At 42.6% G+C, this 23,310-nt stretch overlaps 1 protein-coding gene across 1 annotated transcript in view; it reads left to right on the top strand.

Moving 5' to 3' along the window:
* The window catches only part of LOC140915160 (uncharacterized), a 90,972-nt gene extending 71,809 nt beyond the window's left edge, over positions 1 to 19,163 (top strand). Inside the window, exons 28-31 of the mRNA XM_073354738.1 lie at positions 506 to 648; positions 13,477 to 13,621; positions 15,621 to 15,767; positions 18,008 to 19,163. Of these exons, the coding sequence (XP_073210839.1) occupies positions 506 to 648; positions 13,477 to 13,621; positions 15,621 to 15,767; positions 18,008 to 18,197 (625 nt within the window). The 3' untranslated portion in view covers positions 18,198 to 19,163. The remainder of the gene's footprint in view (positions 1 to 505; positions 649 to 13,476; positions 13,622 to 15,620; positions 15,768 to 18,007) is intronic.
* The last annotated feature ends 4,147 nt before the right edge of the window (positions 19,164 to 23,310 follow it).

Below are 23,310 nucleotides of genomic sequence, written 5' to 3'. Positions count from 1 at the left end.
AAAAAGTGTCCTTTAATTTTGGGTGCCCAACTTTAGCCATCTGGGGCCAGACTTACAGAGATACTGAGCACCCACAACTTCAGCTGAAGTCAGTGAGGGCTGCAGTTGTCTTGTTTGGAACAAATTACACCCTGCTTTTGAAAAATGCGCCCTATGTGATTTGCCCAAGATCACATAAAGTGGCAGAGACGGAAACAGACCCCAGCTCTTCTAACTTCTAGTCCTGTACTCGAACAACAAGACCCATCCTTGCTGACGATAGCCTGTAGACAGAGGAACATACCGATTCTAACACCTCGTTTTTGTGATGTAGGTGTGGCAGAAGCAGAAAGGGCAATGGCTCTCTCAGGGCATGGTCCTGTCATAGTGTTTGTAAGGAGACTGAAATTCACTAGTCTAATCCTAGCCCCTTGTTATTATGAACAAACTGGGAGAATGGAGAAGATAAGATCAGGTGTACAAGCATCCTAGCTGAAAACACCATGTGTCTCTGTCTCATCTCCAGATTGGAGACCTGGAGAAGAAAAGAAAATGAAAGGACTGAGCATGCAAAGAAGAAGCGAGCAATACTGGAGCTCCAGAAATTGCAGCACCTCCACTTTCCAACAAGCCACTGGTTCTGTACTCAACCAGCCACTTCCCAGCAATGTAAGGCTCTTTATTCCCAATAACATGTAATATTTACACATGGGACAAGCGTAGGTAGGGAAAGGACTTGTGAATAAGGAGAAATCAGCACCCAAAATAAGTCTATTTTCATAGGTATGTCTCTAATTGAAACAGATATCATATGCATCATATTTACGGCTTGATGCAAATGATGGGTGACATTTTTTCAAGCCTGCACTAACTTTTTGAAAATCTTCATTTCAAGTGTGGAGCAAAGCAAACCACATTAATTTGTAAAATGACTGCCTGGAACTAACACCAAGTTCTCCATAAGGCTGAAGTCCCCAGAGTTACTGTACACAGCCAGCCCTAACATTCACTTTTATGACAGTCATTTGGATGAGTGGGAAGGTTTGAAATGTAGAAGGGGAGTCCGTTCTGGGTCAGTTGTTGCTAGGGAGCATATAAAGGGGGGTTGATGGAGTGCTTTATTGTGGTGGTAGATACTCACCTGTAACCTCCCACTATGCTTCTCCAGATCTCATTTTTTTCTAGTCTACCAGCTTTTCCCCTTCTCCACCATTGACCTTCATAGATATTTAGGTCAGAAGGGACCATTATGATCGTCTAGTCTGACCTGCACAACGCAGGCCACAGAATTTCACCCACCACTCCTGCAAAAAACCTCACAACTATATCTGTGGTACTGAAGTCCTCAAATCGTAGTTTAAAGACTCCAAGGAGCAGAGAATCCTCCAGCAAGTGACCCGTGCCCCATGCTACAGAGGAAGGTGAAAAACCTCCAGGGCCTCTTCCAATCTGCCCTGGAGGAAAATTCCTTCCCAACCCCAAATATGGCTATCAGCAAAACCCTGAGCATATGGGCAAGATTCATCAGCCAGATACTACAGAAAATTCTTTCCTGGGTAACTCGGATCCCACCCCATCTAATATCCCATCACAAGCCATTGGGCCTATTTACCATGAATATTTAATTACCAAACCATGTTATCCCATCATACCATCTCCTCCATAAACTTATCGAGTTTAATCTTAAAGCCAGATAGATTTTTTGCCCCCACTGCTTCCCTTGGAAGGCTATTCCAAAACCTCACTCCTCTGATGGTTAGAAACCTTCGTCTAAGTTCTAGTCTAAATTTCCTGGTGGCCAGTTTATATCCATTTGTTCTTGTGTCCACATTGGTACTGAGCTTAAATAATTCCTCTCCCTCTCCGGTATTTATCCCTCTGATATATTTATAGAGAGCAATCATATCTCCCCTCAACCTTCTTTTAGTTAGGCTAAACAAGCCAAGCTCCTTGAGTCTCCTTTCCTAAGACAAGTTTTCCATTCCTCGGATCATCCTAGTAGCCCTTCTCTGTACCTGTTCCAGTTTGAATTCATCCTTCTTAAACATGGGAGACCAGAACTGCACACAGTATTCCAGGTGAGGTCTCACCAGTGCCTTGTATAACAGTACTAAAACCTCCTTATCCCTACTGAAAATACCTCTCCTGATGCATCCCAAGACCGCATTAGCTTTTTTCACGGCCATATCACAGTGGCAGCTCATAGTCATCCTATGATCAACCAATACTCCAAGGTCTTTTTCCTCCTCCGTTACTTCTAATTGATGCGTCCCTAGCTTATAACTAAAATTCTTGTTATTAATCCCTAAATGCATGACCTTACACTTCTCACTATTAAATTTCATCCTATTACTATTACTCCAGTTTACAAGGTCATCCAGATCCTCCTGTAGGATATCCCTGTCCTTCTCTAAATTGGCAATACCTCCCAGCTTTGTATCATCCGCATACTTTATTAGCACACTCCCACTTTTTGTGCCAAGGTCAGTAATAAAAATATTAAATAAGATTGGTCCCAAAACCGATCCTTGAGGAACTCCACTGGTAACCTCCCTCCAGCCGGACAGTTCACCTTTCAGTAGGACCCGTTGTAGTCTCCCCTTTAACCAATTCCTTATCCACCTTTCAATTTTCCTATTGATCCCCCTCTTATCCAATTTAACTAATAATTCCCCATGTGGCACGGTATCAAATGCCTTACTAAAATCTAGGTAAATTAGATCCACTGCATTTCCTTTGTCTAAAAAATCTGTTACTTTCTCAAAGAAGGAGATCAGGTTGGTTTGGCACGATCTACCTTTTGTAAAACCATGTTGTATTTTGTCCCATTTACCATTGACTTCAATGTCCTTAACTACCTTCTCCTTCAAAATTTTTTCCAAGACCTTACATACTACAGATGTCAAACTAACCGGCCTATAATTACCCAGATCACTTTTTTTCCCTTTCTTAAAAATAGGAACTATGTTAGCAATTCTCCAATCATACGGTACAACCCCTGAGTTTACAGATTCATTAAAAATTCTTGCTAATGGGCTTGCAATTTCATGTGCCAATTCCTTTAATATTCTTGGATGAAGCTTATCTGGGCCCCCTGATTTAGTCCCATTAAGCTGTTTGAGTTTCGCTTCTACCTCAAATATGGTAATGTCTACCTCCATATCCTCATTCCCATTTGTCATGCTACCATTATCCCTAAGATCCTCTTTAGCCTTATTAAAGACTGAGGCAAAGTATTTGTTTAGATATTGGGCCATGCCTAGATTATCCTTGACCTCCACTCCATCCTCAGTGTTTAGCGGTCCCACTTCTTCTTTCTTTGTTTTCTTCTTATTTATATGACTATAGAACCTTTTACTATTGGTTTTAATTCCCTTTGCAAGGTCCAACTCTACTTGACTTTTAGCCTGTCTCACTTTATCCCTACATGTTCGGACCTCAATAAGGTAGCTTTCTTTGCTGATCCCTCCCTTCTTCCACTCCCTGTATGCTTTCTGCTTTTTCTTAATCACCTCTCTGAGATGCTTGCTCATCCAGCTTGGTCTACAACTCCTGCCAATGAATTTTTTCCCCTTTCTTGGGATGCAGGCTTCCGATAGCTTCTGCAGCTTTGATTTAAAATAATCCCAGGCCTCCTCTACCTTTAGATCTATAAATTCTTCAGTCCAATCCACTTCCCTAACTAATTTCCTTAATTTTTGAAAGTCAGCCCTTTTGAAATCAAAAACCCTAGCTGCAGATTTATTTTTGTTAATCCTTCCGTTCAGTTTGAACTGAATTAGCTCATGATCACTTGAGCCAAGACTATCCCCTACAGCCATTTCTTCTATGAGGTCCTCACTACTCACCAAAACCAAATCTAAAATGGAATCCCCTCTAGTCGGTTTAGCAACTACTTGCTGAAGGAATCCATCAGCTATCGCATCTAGGAAGATCTGAGCCCTATTATTATTACTAGCACTCGTCCTCCAGTCTATATCTGGGAAGTTAAAGTCTCCCATGATCACGCAGTTTCCGTTAGTATTTACTTTATTAAAAACATTAAAAAGGGCTCTATCCATATCCAAATTAGATCCCGGCGGTCTATAGCACACCCCAAGCACTATCCCAGGGGAGGCTCTAATAGTTTTCTTCCCCAATGTCATTTTTGCCCAGACAGACTCTGTCTTATCCATTCCATCGCTTCTTACTTCTTTACATTCTACCTCATCCTTGATATACAGTGCTACTCCACCACCTTTGCCTTTATTTCTGTCTTTCCTAAACAGCACAGACCCCTCAATCCCTGTAGCCCAGTCATGACGACTATTCCACCCTGTTTCTGTTCCCCCTAGAGTATCTGGTTTCACTTCCTGCACCAGTAGCTCTAGTTCCTCCATTTTGTTACCCAGGCTCCTCGCATCGGTGAACAAACATCTTCATTTTTGCTGTTTGGCCTCGCTCACATTCTGTACCCTATGAGGCACAGTCATTCTACAGCCAGTATCACCTATTAGACTGGTATCTGCACTGCCCTTCCTCTTATCCACGGCTGTATCCTTTCTTACTTCGTTTTCTTTCCTCTCAATGCTAAAATCCGGCGTGGAGATTACCTGGACATCTCCCAGCCATCTCCCCCAAATTCCTAGTTTAAAGCTCTCGTAATCAGCTGTGCCAGCCTCCATCCTAGAAGTCTATTTCCTTCCCTACTCAGATGAAGTCCATCCTGAGAGAACTGTCCTCTGTCCATGAATGCCTCCCAGTGGCCATACATCCCAAAGCCCTCCTTCTAGCACCACTGCCTAAGCCATCTGTTGATAGTTATAATCTTGTCACACCTTTGTTGCCCTTCTCTAGGAACAGGCAGAATCCCACTAAAGATCACCTGAGCCTCGATTTCCTTTAAGCATCTTCCCCAGCCTAGTATAGTCTCCCTTAATACTTTCCAGCGAGAATCTAGCCGTATCATTTGTTCCCACATGAAGGATAATTAGGGGATTCTTTCCTGCTCCCTTTAGAATCCTTTTCAACCTCAGGTCTACATCCCGTATCTTAGCACCTGGAAGACAGCACACCCTCCTATTCTCTGGATCAGCTCTGGTTACAGGCCTATCTGTTCTTCTCAGTAAAGAGTCCCCAATCACATAGACCTGCCTTTTCCTAGTGACGGTGCTATTCTCCAGTCTATCCCCTGTTCCCTCTGGTGCAAGTTCTTTCCATTCCTATTTTCCGTTGTAATCCTCTTTAACCCATCCTGTATCCTCCTGGGGCTCATATTTGGTGTAATCTCCATTAACTCTTCCCCTTTTCCTATAGGACTAGCCGCTCTTCTCTTCTTCCTTGCCCTTCCACCTTCAGTGACTACCTGCTGAGCCCCTTCTTCATTTTCCAACTCTGCAAACCTATTCTTGAGCTCTATTTCTCCTTCACTAACCCATCTTTTCCTCTGCCTGGTTCTTTTAGTCACATGCTTCCACTGACCACTTTCCTCACCCAGTCTCCCCTCAGAATTCCCCAGCCCTGATTCCACCTGCAAGTCTGAGCTTTTCCCTTCAGATACCTCATGTCTTTGCTCCGTAATCTGCTCAAACCCCTTCCTAAACTCTACTAGACTTTCCACCTGCATCTCCAAACCTCGGATCTTTTCCTCCATCAGCTCTATCAGACAGCATTTCATACAGACAAAACTCTTACCAGGTGCCCCCTCCAGGATCATGTACATTCCTTCTCCCTTCCACTCTGAAAATTCTCAGAATCCACTTCCTACTTTAAAGAAGAACTTGAAATCCAACAGCCTCTGTGCGAGGCCCGAGCACAGCTCTTCTCTAGTGTACAGCCCATGCACTGGTATGCAGTGGAGTCTGGGAACCGTATATTTGATTCTCGGGTGATTTGAAGCAACCCAACAATCTCCACTGAACATCTAAGAATGCAGATTTTAACAGGGAAAGATATCATGTAGGCCACATACAGAGGCAAGAGGGCCCTGAGTTCCATTTTTATGGAAGGACAACAGTGCAAGAGAAGGGGGTTGCTTTGGAGACTTGGGTAGCAGACAGGCTGCATTATGAATTCGAATGAAACAATGGTTTCAATAGGCCAGGACATCAGGACGCCCCTGTAAAAGTGGGATGTTCATTCCCCATATTATTAGAGATGGAGCAGAGTCATCTGATCCAAATCCAAACTTCCCCACAATTCAGAGAAAAGCCCAAGTTGCAACATTCATCTCTGATTCCCCACCTTCCCCAGAGTTTGGATGGTGCCTTAGATCAGAAGTTCCTGTCTGTACCCATCTCTGCTATTTACACTGTGCCCTTCCAGTTCAGAAATCATGCTGAAACTTTCCAGAAAGACATGAAGATAAATTCCTTATATAAAACATGTTTCTATTTTTTTCTGTGTGCATTGTCTCGCCTTACTTCGTTCAAGCGGTAGCTGGTTCTCCCTCCCTTCTTATGATCACCTATAAAAAATATGTATATCTCCAGGCACAGAAATAAAGCTGTAGTCATTCTGAGTTGCTACTGGAATGTAGGTCTACCCAGTTAATTTCTTTCCCATTGTACTGGGTGGGGCAGTGATACAGTTACACTTAGACACACACCCTTCCCTTTTTTGTAGTATTTTAGTTATTTTTACTTCTGTCAAGGCTGACAACACAGCTTATTAGTAAGGAAAATAAGTAGTTTCTCTCCTTTTGTGGTGAACAGTAAGTTCTAAAATAATTTTTTGGAGCTTCTGATTCAGACATTCTGTGCAGCAACTCCTGCCTTGTCTAGCTGATTTATTGTCTATACTGCTTTAAAACATGCCATTTAAACCAGCACTGTAGTAGTGAATGATTGGGACAAACTTCCCTACCATAAAGATACCTTAAAAATAAAAATATACACTTCTGAGTCTGTCAGTTATTTCAGTTGTCCTGAAACAAAGACAACAATGTACAATTGCCAGCCCAGAGTACTGGATTCCTTATCCCAGGCATTTTGCATTTGCTGGGTACCTTGTCACAGGCACATAGCATTATCCTTCCACTCTGCTTTGTTGTTAGGCTCAATCAGTGTATTGAAACATACAAAAGAATTCTGCTCTGTCAAGTGCTCCAAGGACAGAACTGTTGAGTACTGTGTTTTAATAATCTACCTATTCATACGAAGACATCCAGCAGCAGGCAGGCAGAGAGCAATGTGTTGGCCAACCAAAACACAACTTGTGTATCTCATTTGAAGCCTACCAGCCTTTGTGCTGCTACTTTAAAGGGTTAATCTTCTGTATGCGAGGCTCATGTCACCTTGTTTCAGAACAGTTTCACTAATTCTCTCCCTTCTCTTCATCCCATGTGGTTTTGGCATGGAAATAGTACTAGTAGAAACATAATAAATCTTCCCAAATGACATGCAAAACCGCATTAAACTTGCCTGGTTCTGTTGCCTGCTCAAAATTCAGACCAGCATCATGTGCCAAAAAAAAAAAAAGGTTAATTTAGAATTCACAAACCTTGTGAACAAACCTGGGTTGATTTATGGTTTGACATCAAAACTAGGTGAAATTTGCAACTTTGCCTGGTTTCAGTATGGGAATAGGTGAAACTGAGCTTTCCTGTAAGCTTTTGGCTTTCTTTGAACCCCAAACTCAGCTCTAAATCTGGGGACAGGGAGCAATTGTTAACCCACATGGATTAAAACCCAACAAAATGTTGAGTGAGTTTTTGCAGAATGAAACAGCCGAGTTTTACTTGCTCTACTCTTTGTGCTCCAGAGTCAGAAATAAATATCCACTACTGCCCAAAAACTCATTGCCTTGGTTTATTTGGTAAGGGTGTCTCTTCCAAGGGTAGCCGTAAGTATATGGGTTATGCATAAGTTCTGCTTTTAGAATGGAGCAAATCCTGGCAGAGCTGAGGGTCTGTCTCTAGTTCTGTAATTACTGTACAAAGCAAAAGTTTGGATCTTTTGTTGCTTGCGTGTCACAGCACTTTTCAAGTTACCACTGGTGGATGAATCAGTAGAATAAATTTCCTAGATTAACTGCTGGGGGATGGGAAAAACCTTGGTTAATGATCTGTTATTTCTACAGTATTGTTTTTATAGTTATGTTTTAGTTCTGCCATAGCTGTGCATGGTGCTTTACAGTTAAATGAAGCAGCTCCCTGCTCCAACTAGTTTACAATCTAAGGGCCACATCCTGCAAACCCTTTCTTATTTGAGTAGTTTCATTGGAGTTCATAGGGCTATTAGCATAGGCCCATATATTTAAAGACATGTAGGCATTGCTGTGCTCATTTTCAAAAGAGATTTAGACACTTGGGAGCCATTCAATGGGATTTAGGCTTTGAAGTGCCTAAAATCCCTTTTGAAAATAAGATTTAGGCTCCTAAATCAGTTATGCATTGCAACACTGAGTGCAGCAATGCCTGAATACCTTTGAAAAATCTGGGTCAGAAGGACTACTAACCTGAGTGAGGCTTTTGTAGGATCAAAGACTGTAAGTTATGGGTTTTAAAAATCAAGAAAACATTGTCTGACTCACCCTTAATAACTTAATTATCTGTCTGATGCATGTCCAAAAATAATCCAAATAAGATTAAAGAACAATAAAAAGTTTTTATTCCCAAAGGGAAAGAACAGTCAGACTTTCAACACCACAGATGTTTTGGCCTGCAGTTACCCTTTGTGCTGTGTCAGAATGTAATAATTAAAGGGACATGGTCAACCAAAAACTCACTTCTTTGAATTCCTTACCTGTGTTAAATAGCAACATCTTAGATTGTTAAAATGGAAGGAATTTTAAAAATCAATTTTGCTTTGCACCATTTATGCTATGAACTGAATGCAAAGAAGTAAAGTTTGAAGTGTAAAACTAGGTTGGTCTGTTTCATTCTCATTTCTAATCAGTCTCATTTTCTGGTTCTCAAGCAATAGCACAGTGCTTTTGTTTTCTGTGCATAGGCTCAGACTTTAAAAAAAATCACTTCACCTTTGCTTTCACCTCTGCCCTTTTGTCTTTGCTTTCCATTAACGCTGTATTAACAGGGGTGTCATATGTAAGACACAGGAGGTAATTGTCCCACTCTATTCAGGAGTACTCAGATGGGGTACTGTGCTCAGTTCTGGGCATCACATTTCAGCAAAGATGTGGACAGACTGGATAGAGTCCAGAGGAAAGCAACAAAAATGATAAAAGGTTTAGAAAACCTGACCTATTAGGAAAGGTTAAAATAACTGGGCATGCTTCGTCTTGAGAAAAGAAGACTGAAGGGGGGACCTGATAAGTATTCAAATATTTTAAGGTCTGTTATAAAGGGTGGTAATCAATTGTTCTTCATGTCCAGTGAAGGTAGGACAAAAAGCAATGGGCTTAATCTAAGGCAAAGGAGATAAAGGTTAGATATTAGGAAACACTTTTTAACTATAAGGGTAGTTAGGATCTGGAATAGACTTCCAAAGGAGGTTGTGGAATTGCCGTCATTGAAGGTTTTTAAAAACAGATTGGACCAACACCTGTCAGGGATGGTCTAGATTTACTTGGTCCTGCCACAGTTCAAGCAGCTGGACTTGATGACTTCTCAAGATCCCTCCAGCCCTACATTAATACAATTCTGTGATTCTATGAGCACACACACGATAGAGTATTATTTGCGTGAATACTCAAAGTGAATTTGAATTTTGCACACTAAAATAATTGCCGATTGTTTTAAACTGACAAAACCCTTCATGAGAGCCCTGATGCAGAGACAATTAAAAGATCTGACTTCACCCTTTGCAAGTAGTACAGTGCAAGCATCTGCAGTTAGTCTGGGTAAACAACTAACAATTTTCAACTGTGGTGAAAATTACAAATCAATAAATGCAAAATGCCTAGTATATTTTATTGTGGATGTCTCACTGTTTGACACAACAGTTAGTGTTCCCTAAACTCATGGCCAGATTCCTGGCACATGAGCCGTACTGTCAGCTCACTGCCTCCTTCACAGCTAGAAACAGACTCACTTACTTTGTGTGTATGTGATAAGAAAAAAAATTATGTAACCTCAGAACCCCTCCACTAAATTTTACAGTAGACTGTTTTTTCTAGGAACGATGCCTTTGGCAAGGTCTGGCTGATCCGGAAGGGAAAACGTTTAATGTTTCAAAAATTTCCCTGATCCTGTTTATCTACTCCAAAGCCCAAATGGCTTCCTCGCTCTTTCTTTTGCATATAGGAGTTATAACCAAGGAACAGAAACAAAGCAATGGGACTTTTGTGACTATGGGACTTTTGTAACCAATCACAAAAGTGGAATATTGAGTAGCCAATACTTGCAGCAAACTGTTTGTGATCAATCCACAGAGAAAAAAACAAACAAATGTTGTGGGGTAAATTTAAGTTAAAAACAAATGTGAGGGAATCATGATCTGCTTGTAAATTGTCCTCAAGCAGAAAAAGAAGTTACATGTATCAAGGAAATTACTCCCAAGGAAGCATTCACTCATCTCTAGCTACAGCACCACAAGGGATATAATTAATCAGAAAAATTAAGAGTAATTTACTGAGATTTTACAGGTTTCAGAGTAACAGCCGTGTTAGTCTGTATTCGCAAAAAGAAAAGGAGGACTTGTGGCACCTTAGAGACTAACCAATTTATTTGAGCATGAGCTTTCGTGAGCTACAGCTCACTTCATCGGATGCATGCCGTGGAAACTGTAGCAGACTTTATATATACACAGAGAATATGAAAAAATACCTCCTCCCACCCCACTGTCCAGCTGGTAATAGCTTATCTAAAGTGATCATCAGGTTGGGCCATTTCCAGCACAAATCCAGGTTTTCTCACCCTCCACCCCCCCACACACAGATTCACTCTCCTGCTGGTGATAGCCCATCCAAAGTGACAACTCTTTACACAATGTGCATGATAATAAAGTTGGGCCATTTCCTGCACAAATCCAGGTTCTCTCACCCCCTCACCCCTTGGTTTTACCAGCAGGAGAGTGAGTTTGTGTGTGTATGGGGGTGGGGGGGATGTGAGAAAACCTGGATTTGTGCTGGAAATGGCCCACCTTAATTATGCACATTGTAGGGAGAATGGTCACTTTGGATGAGCTATTACCAGCAGGATAGTGAGTTTGTGTGTGTGGTTTTTGGGAGGGGGGTGAGAGGGTGAGAGAACCTGGATTTGTGCAGGAAATGGCCCAACTTTATTATCATGCACACTGTGTAAAGAGTTGTCACTTTGGATGGGCTATCACCAGCAGGAGAGTGAATCTGTGTGGGGGGGTGGAGGGTGAGAAAACCTGGATTTGTGCTGGAGATGGCCCACCTGGTGATCACTTTAGATAAGCTATTACCAGCTGGACAGTGGGGTGGGAGGAGGTATTTTTTCATATTCTCTGTGTATATATAAAGTCTGCTACAGTTTCCACGGCATGCATCCGATGAAGTGAGCTGTAGCTCACGAAAGCTCATGCTCAAATAAATTGGTTAGTCTCTAAGGTGCCACAAGTACTCCTTTTCTTTTTGAGATTTTACAAAAATCCATCTTTAAATACATACCACTAATATTAGATTCTATAAATCCCTTCTTCGGTCTAAAGCCAGCTGAGAGTAATCCTTAATAACCAATCCGAACAGTCCTATATCGAAAGTCTGTTGAAAGCAGGCCAACCAATCAGCAGCCTAATGACATCAAGAGAAAAAATATACCCTGCACTGAAGATTTAGTCCTGATTGTGACGCCAAAGGTATATCTTCTGATGTCATTTCTCAGGCTCTTTACTGATTGGCTGCCATGTATTGAATAGGCCCTTTAGATGGATTAGCTGTAACCATTACTTTGGCCCATCAGTGTGGGAAGGCCCTTTGGCCAAACCATCAGTGCTGTGGGGATGGCAGCTCTTTCTCGTGGGTAAATAAAAGCTTGGCTGAAGCAGTATAGGTTTGTTTGGATTTTTGGGCACATTTTAGACTTGGTTTGTAGCTCTTTAGGGTGATTATTTTGCTGGTTTTACCTCTCACACTCAGTGACTATTAGCAAAGAGAAAAGCACATTCTTTCAGTGCAAAATAATATTTTCCTTAATCTAAACTAATGTAAAGTCTCCATGGCAGCATCTACTAGAAATGTCCTTACTGACTATTCCCAAGGGGCAGTGCTCTAGGCAGGGTTACAGGACACTGTGATAAAAACACCTGAGTCAGCCTGCACTAGCTCTTGTCCATTTGTGCAAGCACCCGTGGGGAAGTGCTACCTTTTGGGAATAATGGGTACATAGATGCTGGAACTATGGGTGCTGGGGGGGCTGCCGCACTCCCTGGCTTGAAGTGGTTTCCATGTATATCCATTACAATCCCCCACTATAAAAATTGTTCCAGCAGCCCTGAACGGGTAACAGCATTTCTACTGCAGGCAAGACCTGTGTGAGAGAGAACTCAATGTGTCTTTCACTGTAAGATCCTCCATTTTAAATTCTCTCTTAGCCCTAACAGGCAGGTAAGTGGACTTCTTTCATAGAAGACAGAATACCACTGTCCTACAATTTCCTTTAGCTCAGTCTATTGCTGTTTGCAATTTTAAAGGAAATAGTTTCGATCTGTTTCAGTCTCAGTCGATTTCAATCTCCAAATATTCAGTTTATAAATGCCAGATAGAGAAGATTTATCAAACAAATCTCACACTCTTCCTTAATTAAGATAGTATTAAAGCATAGAGAACGGAGCTGTCGAGGCAGGTGTTTAGGTTAGGGATGTGTGTTTGAATAAAAGAATACACTGCCAAAATCATGTAATCCATACTCCCATAGATTCTGTGTTGCTGCAGTGATTCCCCCAAAAGACTAGGCCAAATTCAGAGGTGCTGTGTAAGATTTACCCTTTACTCTGGAAGGGAGCTCAGATACCTGGTGATGTGCTTTGCCTAAGACTCTGTATGGAACAGACTAGAGAGAGACTAGAATAGGTAGTTTAGGTTACATATCAGGAAGTGAGTCCAAAGGAGTCTAAGTTGGCTTAACATAAATAGCAAGGAGCCAGAAGAAGCTGTAAGTTAAAATACACGGTAGTTATTTTAATTCCCACCTTTATTACACTCTTTGGAAGATGCTTTTCCTATTACACTCCTCTCTTCTGGCCCCTTGGAATGTGACACCAACCTGGGCTCCCTTAAATCCAATTACTCCTTTTTCCTGACATGTAAGGTATGCTCCTTTATGCATCACCTCGGAATCTGGCCCTCTATGTAGAACCCTGCATGTAAGCAGTATTTTTTAATCAATGCAATGAGCCTTTCAATACATAAGGATATAGAGTGCTAGAGAGGGGCTTAATAAACAAAGTAAAAGAAATGTGTTAAGGGAAAAGAATGCAATAAAATGCTGAGTGATTTAAAGTTTCCCCAAATGCTTGGAGTTTAGTGTCTCTCTCACTCCCAGGCATAGAGACCCATGCAGGTGAGATGTGGTAGTTTAGATATATGTCTGAGTTCATTTCTGTATATAAAAATACATTACGAGCCTTCTAGCTTTCTCTTTCCATTCCCTAGATCAGAATTTGCAGATTTCTGAAAACCTCTTTGAAACGGAGTTTGCTGCTTGGATGCAGCCTCACAAGAAGTCCCATGTCCTTTCCCATCCGTGCGCTGTGATGCAGGAGGCCCCCATCAACTTTTCCAGGGAATTTCCTTACAGGTAAACAAAACATTCAGTAAGCCCAGAGAAATCCAGGTTCTGAGCCAGCTCACTCTTCCTTTGCAAGTGAATTACTCAGCGGGAAACATTAATGCTTCACAGGCTGAATGTAAAAAATAAAGGCCTTTTCTGAGTTGCATTAGCTTTGTAATAGATTGATTTGAACATGTGGGGAGCAGCAGCACCATCCTCGCAGCATTCAGTCATTTTTTGTTTTTTGGAAGACCAATGAGATGAGTTCTGGGTGCAAGCCAAGGGTTTGAATGGGACAGTGCAAGCACTGGAGAACTGTTTTCCCCCCCTCTGCATTTCCCTCTTTCAGTGATTCCTTTAAACCCTCTCCTCACACTCAAGCCTCCAACAGGCAGCCTCCCAGCTGAGGGGAACTGGGCAGGAATCCTTTTAGAACTCAGCAACGCTGCACTTTGGTCAAGAAAGGAGAATACACGGTGCTTCATGAAAAAAAAAGGAGTACTTGTGGCACCTTAGAGACTAACAAATTTATTTGAGCATAAGCTTTCGTGAGCTACACCCTAGTGAGGTGCAGTATTTTGAACCTTAAGCCATGTTACAGTATCTATTGCTGCTTCTGTTTATGTTGTAATACCCAGAATGTGCTAGGTGCTGTACAAACACAGAACAAAACATGTAGTCCCAACCTCAAAGAGCTTCTGCCTAAAGGTAATGCTAAGAGGAACAGGTTTTTGCTGAATACTGCAGAGCTCTGAGGCCAGTAGAGATGTTTAATAAAATAATTTATCCCTTTGTGACCTAATTTCTTTTCATAGCTACCAAAGTTCATCCTTTTCAGGATACTGGGCCAGTCACTAAACAGAATCCTCCAGGGTGGAAATACCTTGTTTTACTCTAGCATCTGAAAAGGAGCACTTGTGGCACCTTAGAGACTAACAAATTTATTTGAGCATAAGCTTCATGAAACACTCTCTCCCAACACTGTGCAGGCACTGAGCTTGCTGCCTCTGCAGCACTTTTCACCTTTTGCTGGTTGTAGGATTTCCTAGTTTGACAAGTGATCCAAGAGTTCTTGCAGAGCACTCCCTTTTATGGCAAAAGTTTCACTTGGAGTCTTTTTTCTATAGGAAGGGGAAGGAACATGGGCTAGCTGCTAAAGAGGGGACTGGGAATCAGGACGCATGGGTTCTGTTCCTTGGTCTACCAGCGACTCACCATGTGGTCATGGGCAACTCACTTCACCTCTGCGCATCAGCTGCTCCTTGTGCAAATTAGGGACAATGTTTATATTCCTCTCTGCCAGAGAAGAAAGATGCCCATTCATTGCCATTTGTCTTCCTCTCCTGCCTCCCCTTGCACTCCCTGAGATCAAGAACATTCCAATGCACAGAGGGTTATGCCAATGGAGAAGGGGATTCCAGAATCCTGAACTCAAGTGTATATCCGGGTTGAGGATTAAAATCCAGTCCTCCTGTAACATGAGACTGTGAGGACTGTTTCATATTGCAGTTGCTTACCTGTGTCTGATGCCTCACTTGTTTAAATCAAATGATCATGTTTTTCACCCTTGCAGACAGAAGCACTGAACAATAAGTGTAGCCCTATAACCAAAAGAGGTTCTGTTCCAGGAAACTCATGGAAACTACAAGGAATTTTCAGTTTGGGGCAGGAGGGAGCTACCCGATCTCACTCAAATATTTGCGTTGATTCCGAACATTGCGTTCCAGCCCTGGGCTGGAAGCAGAGGCTGCCTCTTCCAATGCCACTTCTAGGGCAGAGCAGTATCACTGCACAGTATCAAGCAGCCACTGAATCTGATTTTGGGAGAAGTTTAAATCCTTAGGCAATAGTTTTCCGTTAGAGATCAGTTTCTTAGGGGAGCAATGGTCTCCCCTGAACTGAGATTTCCAGCTGGACCCTATATTTTTTGATTCTTAAGTATGCCTTAATAACTCATGTTTTCATCTTGTTTTTTTAATCTTCTTTTACCCCCATTATTTGAAAGTAATCTAATGTGATATTATAGACTAGCCTGGGGACCTGTGACCACACATGACCTGGAGGCAAAACTGCGTTACCCAAGGACGATGCAGGGCTTGTTTAAAGATGGCAAAGCAAGCAGCCTCCTTGTAGAGAGAAATCTGCAGCCAACAAAATCAATCCCTAGCAAAGGGTAAGTAGAGAAGCCCTCTGTGTCTGCCAACCCATGATGAATAATCACTCTGTTCCCCCAGGCTTTTCCTATTCCCATCATGCTTCACTCACTGGCTACAGTCTGATCCCATCATTCCCTCCGTAAAGATGCGTATAGCGGTCTCACTGCTGGCAAAAATCCAGGAAAGGAAAAAATTGCATTTCATAAATGTGTAAAATAGTAAAACGGTTCTCATGTTCACCCTGAATTTTATTTTATTTTATTTCAAAAGTAAGAGTCAGATTTCTCAGCAAAAAACGGAATTTCTGTTTGGGGCAAATTCACAATTTTATCTAAGGTGTAATAACAGCAGCACAGAAAGCTGCACTTCTTAGCAGAAATGACAGGTGTTTACAAAGCAATCCAGGAAATTATCTGCCAAATTACCAGGTGTCATGAAGTGAGAATAGGTCATTTCAGCCAGCACTATGCATATGCAGCAGAGACATGCAGAGCCCAAGTCTGAAAATCCCACCCCTTTGAACACTACTCTGAGAGCAGAGAACAGGCCTTTAGGGTAAGTAGACAGCAGCCTAGACAGTTGGACATGCAGGTGGTGGCTGCCTGCACCTATGAATGATTCAATGGGCACAGAACAAAGGTGGCTGAGAAGTACCCAACAAAGAAAACTCTGATCAAGATATTTTCAGAATGTGTGTGTTATATAGACACCAGGTTGGTGTCTCCTTCTGCCCAACACTTTGTTGTGGCTGTTTGTAAAGCAGTGATGCAGAAGGTTGCCTAAAAGAGAGAGTCTGCTTTGTGGCTTGATCCTCCAGAGATATTTGAGCTCACTCTGGTGTAGTAAAGGGAGCTGTTGTTTGATAACCATGTCAAGCTATTAGTATAATTCTGATACGACTGCCTGGCTTATTCAAGAGCTCTTGAAGAGCATGCATAATGTCATGGTTACAGGGCTAGCTGCATCACTCTGAATGCACCTCCACAAGTGATGAGCCTCAAGCTGTCACCTTTTGTGGGGTGAAACCCCGTGATTCTCCCTTTCTTACACCAGGACCTCAGTTGCAGACCTCTGTGTGCTAACCACAGGCCAGAGTTTCAGTATCTGCAGTTCTACTTCTCAGGAGCTGTGAACAGTGGTATCCTGTGACCAATCAGCCTCTTCAAAATAAAGTATCATTTATTCTTAACAGTAGGAACACCACATAGCATAGGAAGAAAAGGAGGATTTGTGGCACCTTAGAGACTAACCAATTTATTTGAGCATAAGCTTTAGTGAGCTACAGCTCACTTCATCGGATGCAACTTATGCTCAAATAAATTGGTTAGTCTCTAAGGTGCCACAAGTACTCCTTTTCTTTTTGTGAATACAGACTAACACGGCTGTTACTCTGAAACATAGCATAGGAGAACAGTAAAAAGAAAAGGAGTACTTGTGGCACCTTAGAGACTAACCAATTTATTTGAGCATAAGCTTTCGTGAGCTACAGCTCACTTCATCCAATGCATCTAAGGTGCCACAAGTACTCCTTTTCTTTTTGCGAATACAGACTAACACGGCTGTTACTCTGAAACCTGTCATTGGAGAACAGTGTGGCTTATGTACCTAATGCTTACTTTCCCCCCTGATGTGAGTCAGGTAGGCCTACCTTCTTCAGACTTCCTCCACAGAGCCTCTCTTTGTGTCAGGCTCTTTCTCTGACAACTGGTCCCCATTTCTCTTCAAAGAGGGACTTTTTAACTGTTTTGTCTCCTTCTGACCTTAGTCTGCCAGCCCTGGGAGGCGGGCCCTTCCTAATTAGCAGCCCAGCCATTGTTTTCCTAATGGTCCTTGTGGCATTTTCCCCAGAGGTATCTTACCTCTAGTCATTATCTCATTTCCTGCTTGCTTTTCCTAACAGCCCCTTTTGACTTAGCTCCATATAGTTGACAACAACTGCCCTTTCTGCTACTGGATGATCATAGAGCATGGAGCACAGAGCATTGCATCCGATGAAGTGAGCTGTAGCTCACGAAAGCTCATGCTCAAAAAAATTGCTTAGTCTCTAAGGTGCCACAAGTCCTCCTTTTCTTTTTGCGAATACAGACTAACACGGCTGTTACTCTGAAACCTGTCATAGAGCATGGATAAATGAATACAGAGTGCCCACCTCCTCCAAGCATAGTACCTACAGTATTAGCATTCGGAAAGATTGACATGTATCTTTACCTTAATATCAATCACTTGGAGATGACTCTGTCTCTGTTTTTCTTTTCAGGAGGTACATCTTGGTGAATGCTGAGACTCCTTCAATATCCTCTACCCCGCCTGTAAGCAGCCCACTGGAAGAGAGGTTACTGAGTGTCCGATTCCCCAAACAAAAAAAAAGGGTGCTTCAAACTCTGCCCCACAATGTGCACAAGCATTCTCAGCCTCCTGCAGCAATGCAACACCTTCTCGCTTTATGAAGGCATTTCCAGGGGTGGCTAACACCATAACAAGACCACTTTTCTAGTCCTGCAGATTGCATTTTGTAATGTGATCTTTTTTCCCAAGCTATATTGTTACCTGTTTTCTCTCTTTAATCTTGTGTTAATACTCCATGGTTGATACTCGTTAGCACCAAAGTGAATATTCAGTGAGCAATAATAGCCAAAGGGGGGTCGCATTTTCTAGCTGTTAATTACCAGATAGGCTGAGAACTAGGGAGTAGGGTCGTGGAAAACTTTTATGCCAAAATCCAGCTTTTCTGGTTTCATTACCAGAGCAGAGCTCTCAAGGGTGTGCACTGACCTCTAGACCATTTCATGTGAACCTGGGACTGGGCTGGGCCTCCCAACAAACAGCATACGGTCTCCCTTAACCTGTAGCCATTTTTATGCGAGAGGGGACCTTTACTCCCCTAACAAAAGTCTTTGAGGAGGAGCTAGATGGTCCTCTCTTCCCACCAGACATTATCTGAGGAGCCGGCAAGCAGGCTTGCTGTGCTTCCCAATAACAGAAAGGTTTCTGAAGGATGCCTGGTAGCTCTACGCTACCCACCATCTGAGATCTGAGGTGATTCAGTCAGCCCAGAACTACTTGACAGGGCTTGCCTCCATCTAAAGATCTTGAGAGGGGGAGAGTGGCCCAGAACCCACTATGTGAAGACTCCAGAAGGCTGGTAAAGTCCACTAGCTCTTGCCCCCTCCTTGAAGATATCTGAAGTAAAATTTCAGTGTGGAGAGCCGGGGTGAACCCAACACTGAGGGCTGCAAAACAGATGAACTGAAATTCTCCCCCAACCCCAAATTGTTTTTTGTTCACTGAAGCCAACAGCTTTTATGTAGTCCTGCCTGAAAACTCAAGCCCTCAATCCAACCACCCATTCATTAATTGCCAGAAACTACCCAAGTCAGAGGTCAAATCACTCCAGTAAACTGTAAAAGTAATAAATGAATGGAATAGAAAATATCAAAGGTTTCACTCTCTGGTTTTGTCTTTCATTTGCACACCCAGCTTTTATTTCTTTGCAATATCAGCCTTTTCATACCAGCGAATTATGCTACAGTAGTGAACAGACAATGATTCTCATCATTAGGCTAAGCTAACAATGTTATGTCTGTTACTGTCCAAGAGTCCTGCTAAATCAAAAAGAAAAGGAGTACTTGTGGCATCTTAGAGACTAACAAATTTATCTGAGAATAAGCTTTCGTGAGACCTGGTCTACCCTACAAATTTACATCGGTGTAACTGCATTGCTCAGGGGTGTGAAAAATCCACACCTCTGAGCAATGCAGTCATACCGACCTAACCCCCAGAGCAGGTCGACAAGAGGGCTTTTTCCTTCGACACAGCTACCGCTGCTCATGGAGGTGGATTAACTAGGCATGGTAGCACCTTGACTGAAGGGCTGCAGAGGCACAGTTGCACCAGTGATGCTGCAGCGCTGTAAGTGTAGCCACGCCCTCAGCCTGCCCTGAGACCAACCTTAGTCCTTTCCCCTCTCCCCCAACTAGGTAACTGTGCAAAGTATAAGGGAAACTGAGGCACACATAGGCTTCAGAAGAAACCTTACCAAAAATGCTCACTTTATCACATTAGGTAACGTAGACTGTGATTTTTCCAATATGGTTATAAGATGCTTCTCAGAAGAAAATCTACCTAGAACCTAGCTATATTTACATACAGTTGTTTCTACAACAGCTTCAGCAGTGGTGTGGACAGGGCCTCGGTGTTTGAATGAGGGTGATCAGAATGTGGTTTAATGAGGCTATGAGCCAAGGTTACGGTAACTAGCCGTATGAGAGAAGGTTTTTGAAAAAGAGACTTATTCTAAGCAAGGAAGTATAGTGAAAATTAATCCATTGCTACCAGCAGGGCATTGACTGACAGGTTCTCAAGATTCACTCTATACTTGGCTGCACCTGTCTTGCCATAACAAACCATAAACTTCCATAAACTGTTGCCTGGCAACAGTGCCTCTTCTCTGAATCCAGTCTTCTTAAACCCGGTCATTAAAACCCTTTTGGTTTTTAGCTACGCAGCCTCAAGTATTCCCTTTACTAAGCATAAATGACAATCGCCACTGCAGGCTCTTTTCTCTGTTTGGATTGCCTCATCTCTCTGCTAATGCCCGGAGTTGGCTGCAGGAAGTTCTGCTGCATGTGTGATCAGAGCTCCAATTTCATGTCTGGTTTTCTTTTGCTTTCACTGATGATGCACAGAATGTGAAACCGGGACCCTGAGCCTGCTAAAGGCATGTGGATTTCTGAATCATCATTGCTTTGGTAAAGCACTTCTTCCTTTGGAGCAGTTGGTTTGCGTGTGGGAGGTGCTTGGCTAGCAGTTCAAGACCATGACCCCTCAGGTCAGCAGAACCATTTAACCCAGAGAGCAGTCAGAAATTCTCACTGCTTAATTTATTTTAGATTTTAGATTGAGAGTCTATTTAATGCTCATAAAACTGAAGGCCCAAGACCTATGGCGGAAGCCAGCTGCAATGTGGGCAGGGTGTGTACCCCTATGCAGCTATTGTGATGCACCCCCTGCTTTTCCAATTGCAAGCTGCTGCACAGCTCTGTCAATGCACTGGAGACTGCAGCATGCTTTCATATTCATTTTTGGGCACCACCACCTCTGCTGCATTTCCCAATCCCTATCTGTGCATTACCTTCGATTCCAGCCCCGGACCCTAAACAGCTCTACCAATCCACATCCGTGTCCTCTACTACTCCGTTCCTGTGTCCTCTGCCTCCACACACAGCTCTGCCAAAGCACCTCTCTTCTGACCTATGAGCCCCCTGCTATTCCAGTCCCGCTCTCTTTGCCCAGACTGAGTATCAGAATACCATTCATTTAACCTTTATTATGCATTATGAAATGCTTTAAAATGATATTCTCTCTATCTGAGGGAAGGTTGCAGAATGCATATGTATAGCTAAAGATCACAGATTAAAAGCTATCAGAAGGGTTAAAACTTCAATTCAGAGATCTGTGTTTATGCAAGAGAGGATGAGATCACTAACATCTAAATCCTTGTGCGGCGATGCATTTCCTGAGTTTCATACACTGCTTTATATGTTAGTAAAGCGTCTGGCTGGCTGCCTTTCTAACGTGCCCGCCAGAGTGCCTCGGCATCATGTTTATTATAGGTGGCGCATGTAGCTCTATCTATAGGTGAAGTTTTCCAACACTTCCCATTATAAGAATCCATCTTCAGTTGCTTATAACTCTGCCAAACTTTAACCATTTGGGCTGAAATTTTCCATGCTGAGTGTCTACCTCAGGCTGATTTTTTTGTGGAAAATTTCAGCAAAAACGGTTTAGCCATTTCTGAGAACAAGATTGGGGGAAATACATTTTTTTGGCCCGTGTTAATTAATTGGTTGTAAGACTTTTTTTAGAAGCTCTCATGCCTCTATGCTTTGGATCAGGGACTCGAAATGTGGCAGGGGTGGGGGTCTTTCTGGTGTTAGGGTTGTGCCTTTTGCTGTTCCCAGGAAAAAGTGCCCAAATTTGGCCTCTGAAAAATCACCGTTTGCACATGCTCAGTAGAGACTTATTAGAGTCTGGCAGCCAAATTCACTTAAGGTTCCATCTTCTGTCCGGGTCCTGCAAAGGCTGGGCAGGACTTTTCCTGCAGTTGCTGCTGTCAGCTGCTGTGATGCTGGGCAACAGAACTGAGAGTAGGGAGACGCTGTCTCCTGGGCTGTCAATGATCTCCCTGTTACAAGCTCTACCACCGCTCCACCTATAATTAAGAATATCACTGTAGCATCTCTCTCTATCCAGGGTATTTCTATGGCACCAATCACCAGAGCATCCGAATGACATCTTTTGTGCCTGGAGAAGGTCCAAACTCTCTCTGCTCCTTTGCTTGAAGCTGATTTTCAGGGGATGGTCACTCTGGGTGGTTTTCTTCCGGCAAAAAGTTGTGGAGCCACTTTGCAGCCAGCGTTCTTGTGAGCAGGTCTGTGCAAGAGCTTCACCAGTTGAGGGGGAACCCAAAACTCTGGTGGGTAAGTAAAGGAGGACATTTTTTTTTTCAAATATTTTGTTTAATGTAATTTAATATCATCAATGTGAGGCCTAATCCTGAGGAACTTGGGAATTCAAACCTGTTATGGGAGCCAATGGGAGCTTTTCCTGCCTGCAGTCTGCAAGTTTAGCTGCATTTTTCTTTTATTGATGTGGGATCTCCAACAGGTGTGTTTTTGTTAAAGCATTTCAGGTCTCCAGCAGGATTCCCCTATCTATCTGGTTTCTACCGTACTAACTGTCTCTGGAACTGGAGTAGACAGAAAGCTTTTCTAGCTAGGCCTGAGTGCAGCCAGGCCCGCTTAACTCTGCAGTAAAACTAAAACATTTTTCAAAGTGCCATGCTTCTTTTGCAGCCTGATTTGTACCCAAATATTACTGATTTTCCTATTAGTGTCATTTGGTGACCCCTTGTTCTTGTGTTATGAGAAGGAAACACTTCCTTATTTACTTTCGCCACACCAGTCATGATTTTATAGACCTCATATCATATCATATCATACCTCTTAGTTGTCTCTTTTCCAAGCTGAAAAGTCCCAGTCTTATTAATCTCTCCTCATCTGGCAACCATTCCATACCCTTAATCATTTTTGTTGCCCTTCTCTGTACTTTTCCCCCAATGTATCTTTTTTGAGATCGGGTGACCAGAACTTCACGCAGTATTCCAGGTGTGGGCGTACCATGGATTTAAATAGTGGCATTAAGATATTTTCTGTCTTATTTTCTATCCCTTTCCTAATGCTTCCTTACTTTCTGTTCACTCTTTTGACTGCCATTGCTTGCTGATCAGATGTTTTCAGAGAACTATCCATGATGACTCCAAGATTTTTCTCCTGAGTGGTAACAGCTAATTTAAACCTCATCATTTTGTATGCGTAGCAGGAATTATGTTTTCCAATGCGCATTACTTTGCATTTATCAGCACTGAATTTCATCTGTCATTTTGTCATCCAGTTTTGTGAGATCCCGTTGTAACTCTTTGCAGTCTGCTTTGAATTTACCTAACTTGAGTAATTTTGTATCAGCTGCAGCCTTTGCCACCTCACTGTTTACCCCCTTTTC

The sequence above is a fragment of the Lepidochelys kempii genome, chromosome 7 (assembly GCF_965140265.1).
Source record: "Lepidochelys kempii isolate rLepKem1 chromosome 7, rLepKem1.hap2, whole genome shotgun sequence".
Taxonomy (NCBI): domain Eukaryota; kingdom Metazoa; phylum Chordata; order Testudines; family Cheloniidae; genus Lepidochelys; species Lepidochelys kempii.
Note: the sequence above shows the minus strand (reverse complement) of the source record. Positions and strands in the feature narration are given on the sequence as shown.